At 38.9% G+C, this 19,437-nt stretch overlaps 1 protein-coding gene across 1 annotated transcript; it reads left to right on the top strand.

The window, feature by feature from the left end:
- The first annotated feature begins 17,210 nt into the window (after window positions 1–17,210).
- LOC100663564 (olfactory receptor 2M4-like) lies at window positions 17,211–18,558 on the top strand. Its single transcript, XM_064279788.1, has one exon. The coding sequence runs from the start codon at window positions 17,225–17,227 to the stop codon at window positions 18,158–18,160; it is 936 nt and encodes a 311-aa protein (XP_064135858.1). The 5' UTR covers window positions 17,211–17,224; the 3' UTR covers window positions 18,161–18,558.
- The last annotated feature ends 879 nt before the right edge of the window (window positions 18,559–19,437 follow it).

The raw sequence follows: 19,437 nt of genomic DNA on the forward strand, positions 1-19,437 counted from the left end.
AGTGTTGTAAATCTTAACCTCTCTGATGTTAATGAGGCAGTTATATTAATAAAGCAGGAGTCAATCTAACAGATTGGGCTGTATATTGAGTCAGTCTCTTTTGAGGTTAAAAGAGAGAATTGAGCAGAGATGAGGGGAACCTCATATCATCAAGAGGAAAGCACTGGGAGTACAGCAAGGCCTTTGGGCCTGGGGTCCCTGCACTGAAAATCTCCTGTATCAGGGGTTATGTGGATTATGTAAATTTTAGAAGGAGCAACCAACACAGCCTCAGTCCTCAGGCCAGGCTCCTGGGGAAGGCATCTTGAAAGGCAGAAAGAATTTAGCCAGGGTGAGAGTAACAGGAACAAAGCAGGTAGAAAAAGAGATAAACTTGCAAAGTCATGGAAGTATAAGAGGAAACAAATGTTTAGAGAAAAACCTACACAGACAATGGCCAAGCTGCAAAGGTGCTGAAATGAAGTTTATTTTTGTCCCAAAATTTATGAAGGGCCACTGGATAATTTTAAGAAGGAAATTAATGATGAGATTTGTATTTTATAGGTGTTACTGCTTTAGGTAAATAAAAGCTTTTGGAGTGAAGAGAGGTGTGGCCTGAAGATAGGGGAAACTGTGATGAAATTAGATCAGTAAATGAAGAGAAAAATGGAGTTGAATGTCCTGAAGAAGTGCACTAGTCTGGAGTCTCTATGGAATGTTTGTGCTATTTCACTTGCTAATCAAATACCCAAATATATTAAAGGTTCTGTATGTTTGTTTACATTTTGTTTTGACCTAAGTATTCGATAAAACATATAAGAAATGAGGTAAACATATTACACTCAGTTGAGAAGGAAGACTGACAGATTCATTTTACTTTGTAATAACTAATCCCTGCTTGAACTGTAATCTTATCTTCTATTTTGTAAATATTTAGCGTCATTATTAGCTCTTTATTTCCTAAAGAAAAGTAGGTTTCTAAATGTACATCAACAGACAAATGTATAAGCTAAACATGGTACATATATACAATGGAATATTATTCAGCAATAAAAATGAATGAAGTACTGATACATGCTATGACATGGATGAACCTTGAAAACATCATGCTGAATGAAATAAGGCAATCACAAAAGGACAAATACTGTGTAATTTAATTCATACGAAATATCTAGAATAGGGAAATGCATAAGAACAAAGTTTATTACTAGTTACCAGGGGCAGACAGGAGTGGGGAAGTGGACAGTATTGCTTAGGAAACACTGAGTTTCTGATGGAAACCCTGGTGGCATAGTGGTTAAGAGCTATGGCTGCTAACCAAAAGGTTGACTGTTCAAATCCACCAGGCACTACTTGGAAACCATATGGGGCAGTTTTACTCTCTCCTATCTGGTTGCTATGAGTCAGAATTGACTGGATGGCAATGGGTTGTTTACGGAGTTTCTGGTTGTGATGATGGAAAACCTGGCAATGGATATTGGTGACGGTTACGCACCATGATTAATGTAATTAGTGTCACTAAATTGTACATGTGAAAAATCTTAAAATGACAAATATATGTCTTTACAACTATAAAGACAGAAAAATGGATTGATTATGCTATGAAAGTATCAAAGTTAAGAGGTAATAACTGTAGTAATAATAATTTCAGAAAAGAAAAGTAAGCTATAGAAGCCGTCATTTGTGACTCTATAACAAGGAAAGAATGACAAATTTGACAAAATTAAACAGAGTCTTGGAAATCCATGTGGGTTTTACTTCCTAGAATAGGTGCTAAAAGAGGGCATACTTTTGTGTAATTGAAGTCAAGGGACTGAACTCTCTATGGAGGCAAAGAATTCAAGATCCATTATATGGTGAGGTTAAGCGGTCTCTGAAAATGTATGTGGGTCCTTTGTGCCATCTGAGTTGCTGACACTGCATTTTTGCTGAAAGAGACAGCAGGAAAGTTTGAGGCATAGTCAGAGCCAGAGAGTGACTATAGTTTTCCTGAGTATAGAGAATCTAAAACTTATCCAGTGAATCTATGCCTTGACTACCACTGGTGAGTATGACTAGAATGACGGTCTTCTTTTGTGAGAGTTTGTTACCTTACACGGCTTTGGTGAGACAATGTAATACAATGTACGTGAAAAAGTTTTCGGAATGCTGTATTGGATTATAGTTTTAAACCTTCCTCAGGATAGTTATTAAAACTATTATTTTGTAAATTCACCATTAAAAAAAAAGAACTGCCATTAAGTCGAGTCCAACTCATAGTGCCCCTATAGGGCAGAGAAGAACTGCCAAGGATGTAAGTATTTACTCAAGCAGACAGCCACATCTTTCTCCTGCAGAGTGGCTGGTGGGTTCGAAACACTGACCCTTCAGTTAGCAGCCAGGAAATTTCTAACAATATCCTGAGGGTGCCATCATTCCCCCTGACAGCTTGTTTTCTCTTTCTTCTTCATGCTGAAAATGAGGATGATTAGAAAAAAAAAAAAAAGGACATGCTCTCCTTAATGATGTTATCCATTAATTTATAAAAACATTCATGGAGCTTTTATAATAAAGTGTCTTCCAACTGGTAGATATACACCTCAAATATGGCTTCACGTAATCAACCACCTACCAAGTAGCTTCAATACATTAGTACATTTAAGAAAACTTAGATCTGAAAATTTCCTTAGATGCTCATTTTCAGTTTACAAATTATTGGCAGAGTGATTTCCTGCCAATTAATATACCAGCTAATAAAATTGTCAGAGTCAGCGTCATGAAGCAGAATTCCGAGGAGTGTGATTTAGTTAACTCACATAGTGTGTAAAGCTCTCAAGGTATTCTCCATTTTCCATTAACAATTGACATAAAATCATATAGAAGAACCAAATTGCTCTAGCTATAATGAGGGGATTTTACAACTTTATATTGAAATTGTGACACAATGCTGTTTTAAAAATATAGTAACAAAGAAAGCCTGCCAGTTCTTTATTTTGACTACCTTTTTGTGAGTAGGACTATCTTTGACATTATTTAGATTATTGTAAATATTTTTCTGTATTTTTTTAAATTGTGCTTTAGGTGAAAGTTTACAAAGCAAAGTAGTTTATCATTCAACAATTTATACACAAATTGTTCGTGACATTGGTTGCAATTCCCACAGTGTGTCAACACTGTCCCTTTCCCCACCCTGGGTTTCCCGTTTCCATTCGCCCATTTTTCTGGTCCCTTCCTGCCTTCTCATCATTGCTTTTGGACGGGTGTTGCCTATTTGGCCTCAAACACATGATTGAACTAATAAGCACATCCCTCACGTATGTTATTGTTTGTTTTATAGATCTGTCTAATCTTTGGCTAAATGGTAAACTTTGGGAGCAGCTTCAATTCTGAGTTAAAGGGGTGCTGGGGTCCATATCTCAGGGGTTCCTCAAGTCTCTGTCAGATTTGTAAGCTTGGTCTTTTATTTGTGAATTTGAATTTTGTCCTATAGTTTTCTCCTGCTGTTTCCATGACCCCCTATTGTGATCTGGCAGAACAACTGGTGTGTGTAGCCAGTAGTAGCCAAGAATCATCCAGTTATTCTGAGTTAAGGCTGGAGGGGTGATGGTACTTGTGGTGCATTAGTCCTCTGGACTAATATTTCCCTTGTGTTTTCTTCATTCTCCCTTGCTCCAGATGGGATGAGACCAATGGAATATCTTAGATGGCCACTCACAAGCTTTTAAGACCGCAGATGCTATTCACCAAGTACAATGTAGAACATTTTCTTTATAAACTAATGTATGCCAGTTGAACTAGACGTTTCCCAAAACCATGGCCTCCATGCCCCTCAGCCCAGTGATTCTGTCCCTCAGGGAGTTTGGATGTGTATATGGAGCTTCCATGACCTTGCCTTGGGCAAGTTGTGCTGCCTTCCCCAGTATTGTGTGCTGCCTTACCCTTCACCAAAGTTATTACTTATCTATTGTCTATTTAGTGTTTTTCCATCCCCACCCCTCCCCCCATAAAACTATCAAAGATTTTTTTCTTTTATGTGTAAACCTTTTCATGAGTTTTTATAGTAGTGGTCTCATACAGTATTTGTCTTTCTGTGGTTAGCTTATTTTATTCAGCATAATGCCCTCCAGATTCATCCATGTTGTGAGATGTTTTGCAGATTCATCATTGTTCTTTATGGTTGTGTAGTATTCCATTGTGTGCATGTACCATAATTTGTTTATCCATCCATCTGTTGATGGGCACTTAGGTTGTTTCCATCTTTTTGCTGTTGTGAACAATGTTGCAGTGAACATGGGTGCACATATGTCTATTCATGTGATGGCTCTTATTTCTCTGGGATGTATTCCTAGCAGCAAGATTGCTGGATTATATAGTATTTCTATTTCTAGTTTTTTAAGGGAGTACCGTATTGTTTTCCACAGTGGTTATACCATCTTACATTCCCACCAACAGTGCATAAGAGCTCCAATCACACTGTAACCTCTCCAACATTTATTATTTCCTTTTTTTTTTTTTAATTGTCAGTAATGTCAAGGTGAGATGGTATCTCAGCACAGTTTTGATTTGTGTTTCTCTAGTGCTGGGTTGGGTTAAATAATTAATGATAGTGAGATTTTCCTCATGTGTCTGTTAGCCACCTGAATGTGTTCTTTGGTGAAGTGTATTTTCATATCCTTTGCCCATTTCTAAATTGGGTTGTTTGTCTTTTTGTTGTTGAGATGTTGCAGTATTTTATAGATTTTAGAGGTTAAACACTTATCAGATGTGTTGTTGTAAATAAAAATTTTTTCCCATTCTGTAGGTTCTCTTTTTTACTTTTTTGGTAAAGTCTTTTGATGAGCATAAGTGTTTAATTATTAGAAACTCCCAGTGATCTAGTTTATCTTCTGGTGTTTGTCCATTGTTAGTTACGGTTTGTATCCCATTTATGCTGTATATTAGGGCCCCAAGTGTTATCCCTACCTTTATCATTTTAGTTTTATATTAGGTCTTTGATCCCTTTTGAATTAGTTTTTGTGCATGGTGTGAGGTATGGGTCCTCTTTCACTTTTTTGACAGATGAACATACAGTTTTGCCAGGACCATTTGTTAAAGAGGCTGTCTTGTCCCCCATTTAATGGACTTTGGTCTTTTGTCAAAGATTAGCTCACCGTAGGTGGATGGATTTCTGTCTGGGCTCTCAATTCTGTTCCACTGGTCCATGTGTCTGTCATTGCACCAGTACCTAGCTGTTTTTTGACTACCACGATAGCGTGCGGCCTCCTACTTTGTTCTTCTTTTTCAATAGTTCTTTACTTATCTGTGGTCTCTTTCCTTTCCAGATAAAGTTATTGATTAGTTTTTCCATTTCACTAAAGGATGCTTTTGGTATTTGGACTGGGTTTGCATTATATCTGTAGATCCTTTGGGGTAGAATTGACTTTCACAATGTTGAGACTTTCTATCCATGAGCATGGCATATTTTTTCAATTATGTAGGTCTCTGTTGTTTTCTGGCAGTAATGTTTTGTAGTTTTATTTGTATAGGTCTTTTCCATCCCTAGTTAGATTTATTCCTGAGTATTTTATCTTTTGGGGGGCTATTATAAAGATATTGTTTTCCTGATTTCCTTTTTGAAGTTCTTTTTATTGATGTAGAAGAATTCACCTGATTTTTGTGTGTTTATGTTGCATCCTGCAACTCTGTTGACTCTTTTCATTAGCTCTGGTAATTTTCTTGTGCAGTCTTTGGAGTTTTCTATGTACAGGATCATATCATCTGTGAATAGGGATAGTTTTACTTCTTCCTTTCCAATTTAGATGCCCGTTATTTCTTTATCTTGCATTATTGCTCTAGCAAGGACTTCCAGCACAATGTTAAATAGGAGCAGTGATAAAGGACACCCTGGTCTTATTCCCATTTTCAGGGTAACTGCTTTCAGTTTCTCACTGTTGAGAATGATGTTGGATGTTGGTTTTGTATAGATGTCAGACAGAGTATGATATGTGCTTGTTTCCCACCATTCAGCAGTTGGTCAAGTGGTGGGAGGGGCAGTGCAGGCCTCTTAGAGCCAGTGGCCTAAGCACTAAGGGGGCTCTATTTGTGGCAGCACATCGGGGGCTTGTGGGAAGGGAGGGGTAGCATACAGGGCTGAGGGGGGAGATACATAAAAGAAATAGAGAGAAAGAAAAAAAAGTAGCTGGCCAATGGGTGGGGGCAGGGTGGACCTGGGTGCAAGTAGGAAAGGAGACAAGGTGGCATAGGAAGCTACATGGGAGGTAGAAAGAAAAGAAAAAATAAGTAAGTGGCAGTGTGGTGTGGGCTAGGAGGATCTGGGGAGGGGAGGGCTAGTAGCTCTCTAGCCAAAGCAGCACAGTAGGTTGAAGGGGTTGGGCAGAAGGTGTCGTACAGGATTAGGCCAGAGGGAGAAGGAAAAGTAAAAAAAAAAAAAGGAAAAAACTAAAAAATATATTAAAAGAAAAACTGACAGTGCAGTGGGGGCCGCCAAGTGCGGGTAAGGTAGACTTGTGCGCTGGTTGGAAGGGAGGGGATTTGATGTACAGAGCTAGGTAGAAGGGAGCAATAAGAGAAAGAAACAAAAGCAAAAAACAAGCAAGTTAGTGGGGCAGGGCACACATGGGGTGGCAGTCAGCGGGTACCTCTCCAGTTAAGCTGAGAGGCACAGCCTTTCAGGAAGGTATGGAAGTGGTGTTTAAGGCTAGGCAAGAGGGAGAAAGAAAAGGAAAAAAGGGAAAGATTTTAAAAAATGGTCCAGTGGAAGGTAACTGGTGGGGGCTGTGGGGACGGGGGCAGTGGGGGCTGGGGCAGTGGAGTGCTAATGTCTTTCTGATGGAGCGGCTCAGCATTACCCATTGGGAAGTGGTGGGGGGAACATATGGGGCAAAAAGGTGAGCAGTGGGAAAGCCTGTGCCTCTAGTTACCAAAAGTTCTGTCTCCTGTTGCAAACTCCATGCCTTCCTATACTACCTGTCAGGGTCATTGCTGGCTGTGCTCCAAGATGGCAATGCTGGCAGGTGACCTGCACTCTGTAACTCTCCTCCTTCTTTGTAACTCTCCTCCTTCTCTGTTCTCCCTCTGTTTCTTCTTCCATTTGGTGCTTGATCTAATTCTTTATCACTTTATTTAATGCATATGGTTCTAGGATTGATATATGTATTTTTTTTTTTTTAATTTTTCAGGTCTCTGTTGCACAGAGAGCACGGTGCACCTCTCTATAGCACCATGTTGTCTTCGCCTCCTTTTGTATATTCTTTTTTTAAAAAAATAATATTTATTGTGCTTTAAGTGAAAGTTTACAAATCAAGTCAGTCTCTCACACAAAAACCCATATACACCTTGCTACACACTCCCAATTACTCTCCCCCTAATGAGACAGCCCGCTCTCTCCCTCCACTCTCTCTTTTCACGTCCTTTTCACCAGCTTCTAACCCCTCCAGCCTCTCATCTCCCCTCCAGGCAGGAAATGCCAACATAGTCTCAAGTGTCCACCTGATCCAAGAAACTCACTCCTCACCAGCATCCCTCGCCAACCCATTGTCCAGTCCAATCCATGTCTGAAGAGTTGGCTTTGGGAATGGTTCCTGTCCTGGGCCAACAGAAGGTCTGGGAGCCATGACCACCAGGGTCCTTCCAGTCTCAGTCAGACCATTAAGTCTGGTCTTATGAGAATTTGGGGTCTGCATCCCACTGCTCTCCTGCTCCCTCAGGGGTTCTTTGTTGTGTTCCCTGTCAGGGCAGTCATCGGTTGTAGCTGGACACCATCTAGTTCTTCTGGTCTCAGGATGATGTAGTCTCTGGTTCATGTGGCCCTTTCTGTTTCTTAGGCTCGTAATCACCTTGTGTCCTTGGTGTTCTTCATTCTCCTTTGATCCAGGTGGGTTGAGACCAATTGATGCAACTTAGATGGCTGCTTGCTAGCATTTAAGACCCCAGACGCCACTCTTCCAAGTGAGATGCAGAATGTTTTCTTAATAGATTTTATTATGCCACTTGACTTAGATGTCCCCTGAAACCATGGTCCCAGACCCCTGCCCCTGCTACGCTGGCCTTCGAAGCATTCAGTTTATTTAGGAAACTTCTTTGCTTTGGGTTTAGTCCAATTGTGCTGACCTTCCCGGTACTGTGTGCTGTCTTTCCCTTCACCTAAAGTAGTTCTTATCTACTATCTAATTAGTGAATACCCCTCTCCCACCCTCCTTCCCTCTCCCCTCTCATAACCACAAAAGAATGTTTTCTCCTCAGTTTAAACTATTTCTTAAGTTCTTATAATAGTGGTCTTATGCAATATTTATCCTTTTGCAACTGACTAATTTCACTCAGCATAATGCCTTCCAGGTTCCTCCATGTTATGAAATGTTTCACAGATTCCTCACTGTTCTTCATCGATGTGTAGTATTCCATTGTGTGAATATACCATAATTTATTTATCCATTCATCCATTGATGGGCACCTTGGTTGCTTCCATGTTTTTGCTATTGTAAACAGTATTGCTATAAACATGGGTGTGCATATATCTGTTCGTGTAAAGGCTCTTATTTCTCTAGGGTATATTCCGAGGAGTGGGATGGCTGGATCCTATGGTAGTTCTATTTCTAGCTTTTTAAGGAAGCACCAAATCGATTTCCAAAGTGGTTGTACCATTTGACATTCCCACCAGCAGTGTATAAGTGTTCCAATCTCTCCACAGCCTCTCCAACATTTATTATTTTGTGCTTTTTGGATTAATGCCAGCCTTGTTGGAATGAGGTGAAATCTCATTTTAGTTTTGATCTGCATTTCTCTAATGGCTAATGATCATGAACTTTTCCTCATATATCTGTTAGCTACCTGAATGTCTTCTTTAGTGAAGTGTCTATGCATATCTTTTGCCCATTTTTTAATTGGGTTATTTGCCTTTTTGCAGTTGAGTTTTTGCAGTGTTATGTAGATTTTAGAGATCAGGCGCTGATCAGAAATGTCATAGCTAAAAACTATCTCCCAGTCTGTAGGTAGTCTTTTTACTCTTTTGGTGAAGTTTTTGGATGAGCATAAGTGTTTGATTTTTACGATCTCCCAGTTGTCTAGTTTTTTTACGTTCTTTATAATGTTTTCTTTACTGTTTATGCCATATATTCGGGCTCTTAATGTTGTCCCTATTTTTTCTTCCATGATCTTTATAGTTTTAGATTTTATATTAAGGTCTTTGTTCCATTTTGAGTTAGTTTCTGTGCATGGAGTGAGGTGTGGGCCTTGTTTCATTTTTTTTGCAGATGGATATGCAGTTACGCCAGCAGCATTTGTTAAAAAGATGGTCTTTTCCCCACTTGACTCTTTTCCGGCCTTTGTCAAATATCAGCTGCTCATATGTGGATGGATTTATGTCTGGATTCTCAATTCTGTTCCATTGGTCCACGTATCTGTTGTTCTACCAGTACCAGGCTGTTTCAACTACTGTGGCGGTATAATAGGCTCTAAAATCAGGTAAAGTAAGGCCTCTCACTTTGTTCTTCTTTTTCAGGAATGCCTTATTTATCCGGGACCTGTTTCCCTTCCATATGAAATTGGTGATTTGTTTCTCCATCTCATTGAAGAATGTCATTGGGATTTGGATCGGAGTTGCTTTTTAAATGTATAGACCGCTTTTTTGGTAGAATAGACATATTTATAATGTTAATTCTTCCTATCAACGAGCAAGGTATGTTCTTCCACTTATGTAAGTCTCTTTTGGTTTCTTGCAGAAGCGTACTCTAGTTTTCTTTGTATAAGTCTTTTATATCTCTGGTAAGATTTATTCCTAAGTATTTCATCTTCTTGGGGGCTACTGTAAATGGCATTGATTTGGTGATTTCCTCTTCGATGTTCTTTTTGTTGATGTAGAGGAATCCAACTGATTTTTGTATGTTTATCTTGTATCACGATACTCTGCTGAACTCTTCTATCAGTATCAGTAGTTTTCTGGAGGATTCCTTAGGGTTTTTTGTGTACAAGATCATGTCACCTGCAAATAGAGATACTTTGGCTTCTTCCTTGCCAATCTGGATGCCCTTTATGTCTTTATCTAGCCTAATTGCTCTGGCCAGGACTTCCAGCACAATGTTGATAAGGGTGGTGATAAAGGGCGTCCTTGCCTGGTTCCCGACCTCAGTGGGAATGTTTGCAGGCTCTCTGCATTTAAGGTGATGTTGGCTGTTGGCTTTGTATAAATGCCCTTTATTATGTTGAGAAATTTTCCTTCTATTCCTATTTTGCTGAGAGTTTTTATCATGAATGAGTGTTGAACTTTGTCAAATGCCTTTTCTGTATCAATTGATAAAGTCATGTGATTTTTGTCTTTTGTTTTATGTATGTGGTGGATTACATTAATTGTTTTTCTAATGTTGAACCATCCCTGCATACCTGGTATGAATTCCACTTGGTCATGGTGAATTATTTTTTTGATATGTTGTTGAATTCTATTGGCTAGAATTGTGTTGCAGATTTTTGCATCTACGTTCATTGGGGATGTAGGTCTCTAACTTTCTTTTCTTGTGGTGTCTTTACCTGGTTTTGGTATCAGGGATATGGTGGCTTCATAGAATGAATTTGGTAGTATTCCATCCTTTTCTATGCTATGAAATACCTTTATTAGTAGTGGTGTTAACTCTTCTCTGAAAGTTCGGTAGAACTCTGCAGTGAAGGCATCCGGACCAGGGATTTTTTCTCTTGGGGAGTTTTTTGATTAACTTTTCAATCTCTTCTTTTGTTATTGGTCTTTTTAGTTGTTCTACCTCTAGTTGTGTTAGTTTAGTTAGGTAATGTGTTTCTAGGAATTCATCCATTTCTTCTAGGTTTTCAAATTTGAGTATAGTTTTTCATAGTAATCTGATATGATTCTTTTAATTTCAGTTGGGTCTGTTGTAATACCGCCCATCTCATTTCTTATTTGGGTTATTTGCTTCTTCTCCTGTTTTTCTTTTGTCAGTTTGGCCAGTGGTTTATCAACTTTGTTGAGTTTTTTTTTTTTTTTTTTTAAAAAAACAGCGTTTGGTCTCGTTAATTCTTTCAATTGTTTTTTTCTGATTTCTATTTCATTTAGTTCAGCTCTAATTTTTATTATTTGTTTTCTTCTCGTGCCTGTGGGTTACTTTTGTTGCTCTCTTTCTATTTGTTCCAGTTGAAGGGATAATTCTTTGATTTTGGCCCTTTCTTCTTTTTGGATGTGTGCATTCATTGATATAAATTGGCCTCTGAGCACTGCTTTTGCTGTGTCCCAAAGGTTCTGATAGAAGTGTTTTCATCCTTATTGGATTCTATGAATTTCTTTTTATTCCATCCTTAATGTCTTCTATAATCCAGTCTTTTTTGAGCAAATTGTTGTTCAGTTTCCAAGTGTTTGATTTCTTTTCCCTGCTTTTTGTGTTATTGTTTTCTACTTTTATGGCCTTATGGTCAGAGAAGATGCTTTGTAATATTTCAATGTTTTGGATTCTGCTAAGGCTTGCTTTATGACCTAATATGTGGTCTATTCTAGAGAATGTTCCATGTGCACTAGAAAAGAAAGTACAGCTGTTTGCTGTTGGATGGAGTGTTCTGTATATATCTACGAGGTCAAGTTGGTTGATTGTGGCATTTAGATCTTCCATGTCTTTATTGAGCTTCTTTCTGGATGGCCTGTCCTTCACCAAAAGTGGTGTGTTGAAGTCTCTTACTATTACTGTGGAGCTGTCTATCTCACTTTTCAATGCTGATAGAGTTTTGTTTTATGTATCTTGCAGGACTGTCATTCGGTGCATAAATATTTAATATGGTTGTATCTTTTTGGTATATTGTCCGTTTAATCATTATATAGTGTCCTTCCTTATCCTTTCTGATGGATTTAACTTTAAAATCTATTTGTCAGAAATTAATATTGCCACTCTTACTCTTTTTTGATTGTTGTTTGCTTGATTTTTTTTTCCATCCTTTGAGTTTTTGTTTGTGTCTCTAAGAGTAAGGTGTGTCTTTGGAAGGCAACGTATAGACGGATCTTGTTTTTTAATCCATTCTGCCACTCTCTGTCTCTTTATTGGTGCATTTAGTCCATTTACATTCAGGGTAATTATGGATAGGTATGAATTTAATGCTATCATTTTGATGTCTTTTTGTGTATGTTGACAGCTTCTTTTTCCCACTTGATTTTATGTGCTGAGTAGATTTTATTTATATATTGTCCTTTCCTCATATTTGTTGTTGTTGATTTTGTTTCTGCTGAGTCTGTATTTTTCCCTTGTATTTTATTTTGATGAGTAGGATAGTTTGTCTCCTTTGTGGTTACCTTATTATTTACCCTTATTTTTCTAAATTTATAACTAACTTTTATTTCTTTGTACCACCGTATCTTCCTCTCCATGAGGAAGGTGTATGATTACATTTCTTAGTACCTCTTTTTTATTTTAATGTTGTCTTCTTTTATATTATAACATTGCTGTTACCCTGTGTTGGGCTTTTTTTTTATTATTTTTATTTTTAATCTTGCTTTGTTTATTTAATTATCTATTTTTTAATTTCCCTGTCTGGGTTGACATCTGGCTTCTTTGCCCAGTGTTCTAGTCTTGGGTCGATACCTGATATTATTGATTTTCTAACCAAAGAACTCCCTTTAGTATTTCTTGTAGTTTTGGTTTGGTTTTAACTAATTCCCTCAACTTTTGTTTATCTGGAAATGTCTTAATTTCACCTTCATATTTAAGAGACAGTTCTGCTGGATATATGATTCTTGGCAGGCAATTTTTTTCCTTCAATTTCTTAAATATGTCATAACATTGCCTTCTTGCCTGCGTGGTTTCTGCCAAGTAGTCTGAGCTTATTCTTATTGGCTCTCCTTTGTAGGTGACTTTTCTTTTATCCCTCGCTGCTCTTATAATTGTCTCCTTATCTTTGGTTTTGGCAAGCTTGATTATAATATGTCTTGGTGACTTTCTTTTAAGATCTACCTTATGTGGAGTTCGATGAGCATCTTGGATAGATATCTTCTCATCTTTCACAATATCAGGGAAGTTTTCTGCCAACAAATCTTCAACAATTTTCTCTTATCTCTCCCTGTTCTGGTACTCCAATGACTCATAGGTTATTTGTCTTGATAGAGTCCCACATGATTCTTAAGGTTTCTTCACTTTTTTAAATTCTTTTATCTGATTTTTCTTCAAATATATTAGTGCCAAGTGATTTATCTTTGAGTTCAGAAATTGTAGCTTCTACTTGCTCAATTCTGCTCCTCTGACTTTCTATCAAGTTAACTAATTCTGTAATTTTAGTGTTAATCTTCTGAATTTCTGATTGCTCTCTGTTTATGGATTTTTCCAGCTTCTTAAACTTTTCATTATGTTCCTGAATAATCTTTCCGATTTCTTCAGTTGCTTGCTTATGCTTGCTTAATGTGTCATAACTGCTTGCCTTGTTTTGTTTTGGTATACCCCTTTGGGTTGCTTGAGTGAGCTAGCTTGATTATTTTCACCTTTGGAGCTCTGGTGTCCTGTCCCCAGCTGGCTAGAGCAGTTATCAGGTATATCAGTCTAGGAGTCCATTCAGTTTTCTTGTATGAATTCAGCTCAGGTTTCCAGGTAGCTGATATCAAGTGTGTGGTACAGGCTCTGTCCTACAGTCTTAGAGGGGCAGGGGTGATTGGCGTATATACTCGTATCTGATTGCAGGAGGGGGTCACGGTCTGAACAAGGCAGGTAGCTGAGAACTGACCCCCAAGTGTCTCTGAGGAAAACGCATCTCTGTTCCCTAGAGCGTGCTGGTGGGTGCGCTCTGCAGAGGGACAATGGGCACCCAAAGATTTTGTTCTAAGGATTGGGAGGTACCAGTTATCCCGGGCCCCTGTCGCGGGTGGCTGGGAGACCCAAGTGGAGCTACCAGTCCTTAGGTCCCTATTGTGGGTAGGTGAGGACCTTGTTTAATAGGCAAAGCAACATCAAACGTCAAACACCCACCTCTCCACCGCACTGCTGAAATGGTTGGAGTTTGCCAACAAGGGTCTATTCTCCCAAAATAGGCCCACGCAGCTCCATGCAGAAGGGAAAGATGCTCAAGGTCCACTGACGGTTTATGCCTGAACAGGAGCCGCTTCTGTCCTGAGCTCCCCCAGTTAATGGAGCTAGCAAATTATCTTTTCCTCCCAGTTGGAATTTTTTTCCTTCCCCAAGGCCGGGAGGATGGCTCCAGGTGCTCACCAGGGTATATCTCAGGCCTAGGGATTCAGCCGCTGAAGCTGGTTTGGGGGGGGGGCAGTAAAATATACACAAGTACTTAGATTTTGCCAAGAGAGCCCTTCTGCTCAGGTTCTGGAGGTGTGAGTGGGCTGTCTGGCTGGCTGCTTCTCCCTGACGAAGCTGCAGCCGAACGCTACGACCAGCCCACCGCTGCCACTGCCTCCGCCGCCACAGCCACTCCAGGAATGGTGCCTGAGGGGTCCCCGCGATTCAGATCCAGCAATTCCTTTCCGCTTCTGAACACTCTCTTCCTTCCCCTACCCCTCAGTTCATTGTCTAAGCTTGCCTTTGATGCTCAGGGCTCCCAGCTTGTCACAAATATACTCGTTTCACTTGTTTTTTTGGGTCTTTGTTGTAAAGAGGACTGAGGCACCTGTCTATTCCACCATCTTGGCTCCACCTCCTCCTTGTCTATGTTCGTGTTGCCTGGAATTTCATTGTCTCACCACATAAGTAGAATTAAAATATGTGAAAGTAACTTGACAATTCTCCAGTTTCAATATTTCTTATAAATTACCCATTAAGGCACTCTTTTATGCCTCAAAATCTGTGAAGGAACAATGGATAATTTTAAGTAGGAAATTAGTGATGGGATTTCAGCTATCTGGGAATGTACATTTTCTCTTGGAATACTGGCATAGCTTCTTAATTCTATGAGAGAGATCAAAAGCCATGTCTTTGCTTTGCATCATTAAAGCAAACAAAAAGTCACTATTATTTTGTTTGCCTACTTTGAAAAGAGTTATACTATTATGTAAGTTAACACAGGTTTATCTAGCATAGAAAAATGATTTCAAGCTAATTTTTAAATCATTAATAGGGTTGTGATAGGTAGAGGATACACAAAGCATTAAGGTGTAGTTTGAAGACCATATCTCAGAAATCTACTCTGTCCTTGGGGGGAGTATCAAACACTGCTAACTTGCTGATATTACGTAGAAAAAGGTTGATATACCTCAATTAATGCCACGCACCACAGGGGTGTCCAGGAGAAAAAAGAAAGCGTCGAATTTCTTAGTTTAATTCTATTAAACAGAACATATTTAAAAACTTCTACCTGCTGTGTATTTTTTGTTTTAATGTGATGAAGGATATAGATCAGGAATAAACACTCAAAATGATAAATGATTCGCAGTCAATAGCTGTTCTGTATCAAAATGCATGATCTGGGTATGACAAATCATAGATTTTAAACAGCTAAGTGAAAAGAAAAGAAAAGAAAAAAAACACCATGAGAAAATAAGAACAAAAATATTAGAGAATCTCAAGCATTCAAGTCTAGGACTCTGGAAGAATTTTGGTGGTGGTGATATATACCAGGAAGAAAAATGTGGATCTCTGCTTTGTATTGACTTTTATTTGGATAAACTTAAAATGAGGCTCTGGAGAACTGTCTATATAATATAGTATTTTAGAGGCAGGGTTAAAAAAAAAAATCAAGGCCAGAGACAATAGCTGATAACTTGAAAGAGGTATGATTGCTGAATTTGTTTCTATCCAGTCCTCTCTTTCCTCCACTATCATGCCTGGGCTTTACCCAGGCTCCCCTGGATCGCTGAAGGTACCTCTTCTTTTGTCTTCATGCTGGCAGATGTTACCCATTCAATTTATCAATTCATTTAGTGTCCTAGAGAACACCTCAAATGCAAATTAGATTCACGGCACTCTACAACTTCACTTCACAGCTTAAACCACAACAATAGTTGAAGTACACTATTCTGGCTTTCTCTGATATGCTTCAGTGTACTTCTGGTTTATTTCTCCCAGTACTTTCAACCCCACACAAGTACATCCAGGGTGCTGACCATCGTGACTGTGATAGGCTGAGTGGTTCATACAATTGTGCTTTTGCTCACTATGAAACAACATGCTTCACCAGTTCATGAAATAACACATTGTAGTGACGCTTTTAATGACCATAAAAGGGATTCTCTTTTGTCCCCTAGATGTTTATCCCATCTACTCATAACATTTTATTGTAGCAGTGAGAAATTAATTCTCTACCTCCCTCAAAAAAAAAAAATAAGACTGCTGCCCTCCCTACACAGATTGAGAGAAGCAAAGTTCTCAGAGAACAGGATGCCCTATTTTTTTTCTAATGGGTATTTTGATTAGATGAAGTAAGACTCAGGAGCTTGGTCTGAGTTGGAGAGGTTAAAATGCGAGATATTAAAACCTTTTCTGGAGGTCGGTGGTTTGAGTCCACCCAGAGGCACCTTGAAGGAAAGAACTGAAGATCTACTTTCAAAAAGCCAGACATTGAAAACTCTGTGGAACACAATTCTACTCTGACATACATGGGGGAATCTCCAGGAGTCAGAATAGACTCAATAGCAACTGGTTGTAGTTTTAAACACTTCTCTGAATTAAGGTGTACAGGTGCCCCCATGGGGGCAATGGTGTTTATTCCCTACAGTTTTTCACTGGCTGGTGAGACATAAATAGAAGGGAGTGGGGACTGAAGAAATGATGAGAACAGAAATTCTATAGTTATTAAGGAAAGCATCAACCTGGAGACATACTGTGAGAAAATGGTCAATGAAGAAATTACTCAAGGATGGTCATAAAATTTAGTAACAGATATGTACATTTTTTTTTTTCCCTTAGGCTCTCTATAGAATATATAATGATGGCTAAGCCAGTAAGTTCTTATAAATGTCTGTTTTCTGGTCTGCAAAATAAAGAAAACACTTACTGAAGTTGTTCTCTATGGAGGCTGAATGAGGAAGAAAACATGAAAGCACTAGATCCAATCACATAACTTAATGTAACTAGATAGACCACACAAAGGATTAAGAGAAAATTTTCATCAATTTTCTTGTCCTTGGAGGGATTGTCAAACACTGCTGACTTGCTGATATTAAATTGAAAAGGCTTGATATACCTCTTAGATATATATCCCTTATATGCCTCCTAGGTTGGGGAGAATGTTTCATGCATTAATTATGCACATGTCTAGTGCCATGGTCTTGCCATGATACACCTTCAAAACCAGTTTGCTTAATAAATGAGCTTGTACCTTCTTTGCGACTTGCAGATAAGGCAAAATAACCACCATGGGGTGGGGAAATGAGAGCTTCCACTTCGAATTCATCCTTCTTGGAATTTTTGATCACAGCCCCACCCATACCTTTCTCTTCTCTCTGGTCCTGGCCATCTCCGCAGTGGCATTCATGGAAAACACTGCAATGGTTCTTATCATCTACTTGGACCCCCAGCTTCACACCCCCATGTACTTCCTCCTCAGCCAACTCTCTCTCATGGACCTAATGCTCGTTTGCACCACGGTACCCAAGATGGCCTTCAACTACTTATCTGGCAGGAAATTTATCTCTCTGGAAGGCTGTGGAACTCAGATACTTTTCTATGTGTCCCTTCTTGGAGCTGAATGCTTCCTACTGGCTGTCATGGCCTATGACCGCTATGTGGCTATATGCCACCCTCTTCGATACACTATCCTCATGAATCAGAAACTCTGCATGCTCTTGACTGTTGCTTCCTGGATTCTAGGCTCTCTTGATGGCATCATTGTGCTTGCAGCTGCCCTGTCTTTCCCTTACTGTCACTCTCTGGAAATCCATCACTTTTTCTGTGATGTTGCTGCCCTTCTGCCACTATCTTGTACAGACACCTCCGCATTTGAAAGACTTCTTTTCATCTGCTGTGTAGTGATGCTAATCTTGCCAGTTTCAGTTATCATCATTTCCTATTCCTGTGTCCTCCAAGCTGTCATCCACATGGGCTCTGGGGAAAGTCGCCACAAGTCTTTCACCACCTGCTCCTCTCACCTGTCTGTGGTTGGACTCTACTATGGTGCCGTCATGTTCATGTACATGAGACCAGCGCCCAACCATACACCAAACCAGAATAAGATGGTGTCAGCCTTCTACACCATCCTCACTCCTATGCTGAACCCCCTCATTTACAGCCTCCGCAACAAAGAGGTATCCCGGGGACTTAAGAAGTTATGGGGGAAAGGAAACTTAACATAACTTTTTAAACATCTTTTAAGTACCTGCTCTGGTCAACATTCCAGAAACTGAAATTATTTGCATTATTCTATTCCTGCTAGTTTATCTTTTTTCTCCACTTTTTCAAGTTTAAAATATCTTTATTTAGTATAATGCTATATAAATGACAAGTGTAAAGTGAGCTGGTTTTGGACATCAGCACTGGCTGCTCCACCTCTGGGAATTTCTCTTATGTCATTAGCTGTTAGCTATGAGTGCAACCTGGTCTTAGGATGCTTGCTTTCAAGTCAGGTTTAACTCTGAGAATTCTTTGCTGCATCCAAGAATAAGGGTTGGAGTCGATTCACTCCTTTCGGTGAGAATCTTCTTTGTTCGTTAATTGCTTACTTGCCAGTAAAACCAAAAAAACGAAACCCACTGCTATTGAGTTGATTCCAACTCATAGTGACCCTATAGGACAGGGTGGAAATGTCCTATAGAGTTTCCAAGGAGCACCTGGTGGATTTGAACTGCTAACTTCTTGGTTAGCAGCTGTAGCACTTAACCTCTATACCAACAGCATTACTAGTAAAAAAAAAACTAGTACTTACCTTTAATTTTCACCTTTCCTTGCACAGGGTATTGACTGCTTTATCCCTGACTCTTGTTGACTTAATTACCAAGCATTTAGAAGTTGAGAATTCAGTGTCAGCTTATTATTCCAACAAGTCTTACATGAATATAAATAGCTCTTGAAATCCGTATTTTTTTTGCTTCTGTATAAAGTAATTGGTTTGGCGGTGCAATCTTCATCTTCATCATGATTGCTTTTATTCCTCACTCATCATTATCATAACAACCAGAGTCCATTTGAATAGAGAACTATCATTTCCTGGGGTTGTTAACCATGATTATTGCCATAACACTGAAAAAACAATTCCCCAAAAATTATCCTGAAAAAAATTTTAACATTTACATTCTAAACTGGCAGTTGTTTTCCTGAAGAGATTTTATGGTTTCTAAATCTACCCACACCAGTTGCTCTATTGCACTTGGAGCACACTCTTTGATTATCTCTCTGCTATAATTTAACTGTTATAATTTGCACTTTGTATTTCTATATCCTCTGAACCCTTGAAAACTGAAGAAAATGCTTGCCTGCTCCATTGAAACTGCCTTGATTTTTCTACACATATTTTTATTGCAATTAATTGTTATTATGTAATATTTTATTGCTGTATACTAAATTTTATGCTTTAAGGACATGCTTTAAGAACACATCTTAGATAAATTTTGCATACAATAAAATTTACCCTTTA

Source organism: Loxodonta africana, chromosome 2 (genome assembly GCF_030014295.1).
Source record: "Loxodonta africana isolate mLoxAfr1 chromosome 2, mLoxAfr1.hap2, whole genome shotgun sequence".
In the NCBI taxonomy this organism is placed as follows: Eukaryota; Metazoa; Chordata; class Mammalia; order Proboscidea; family Elephantidae; genus Loxodonta; species Loxodonta africana.

What these genes read in the sequence shown, in the direction of transcription:
- LOC100663564 (XM_064279788.1), top strand. Translation starts at nt 17,225, where the DNA reads ATGGGGTGGGGAAATGAGAGCTTCCACTTCGAATTCATCCTTCTTGGA.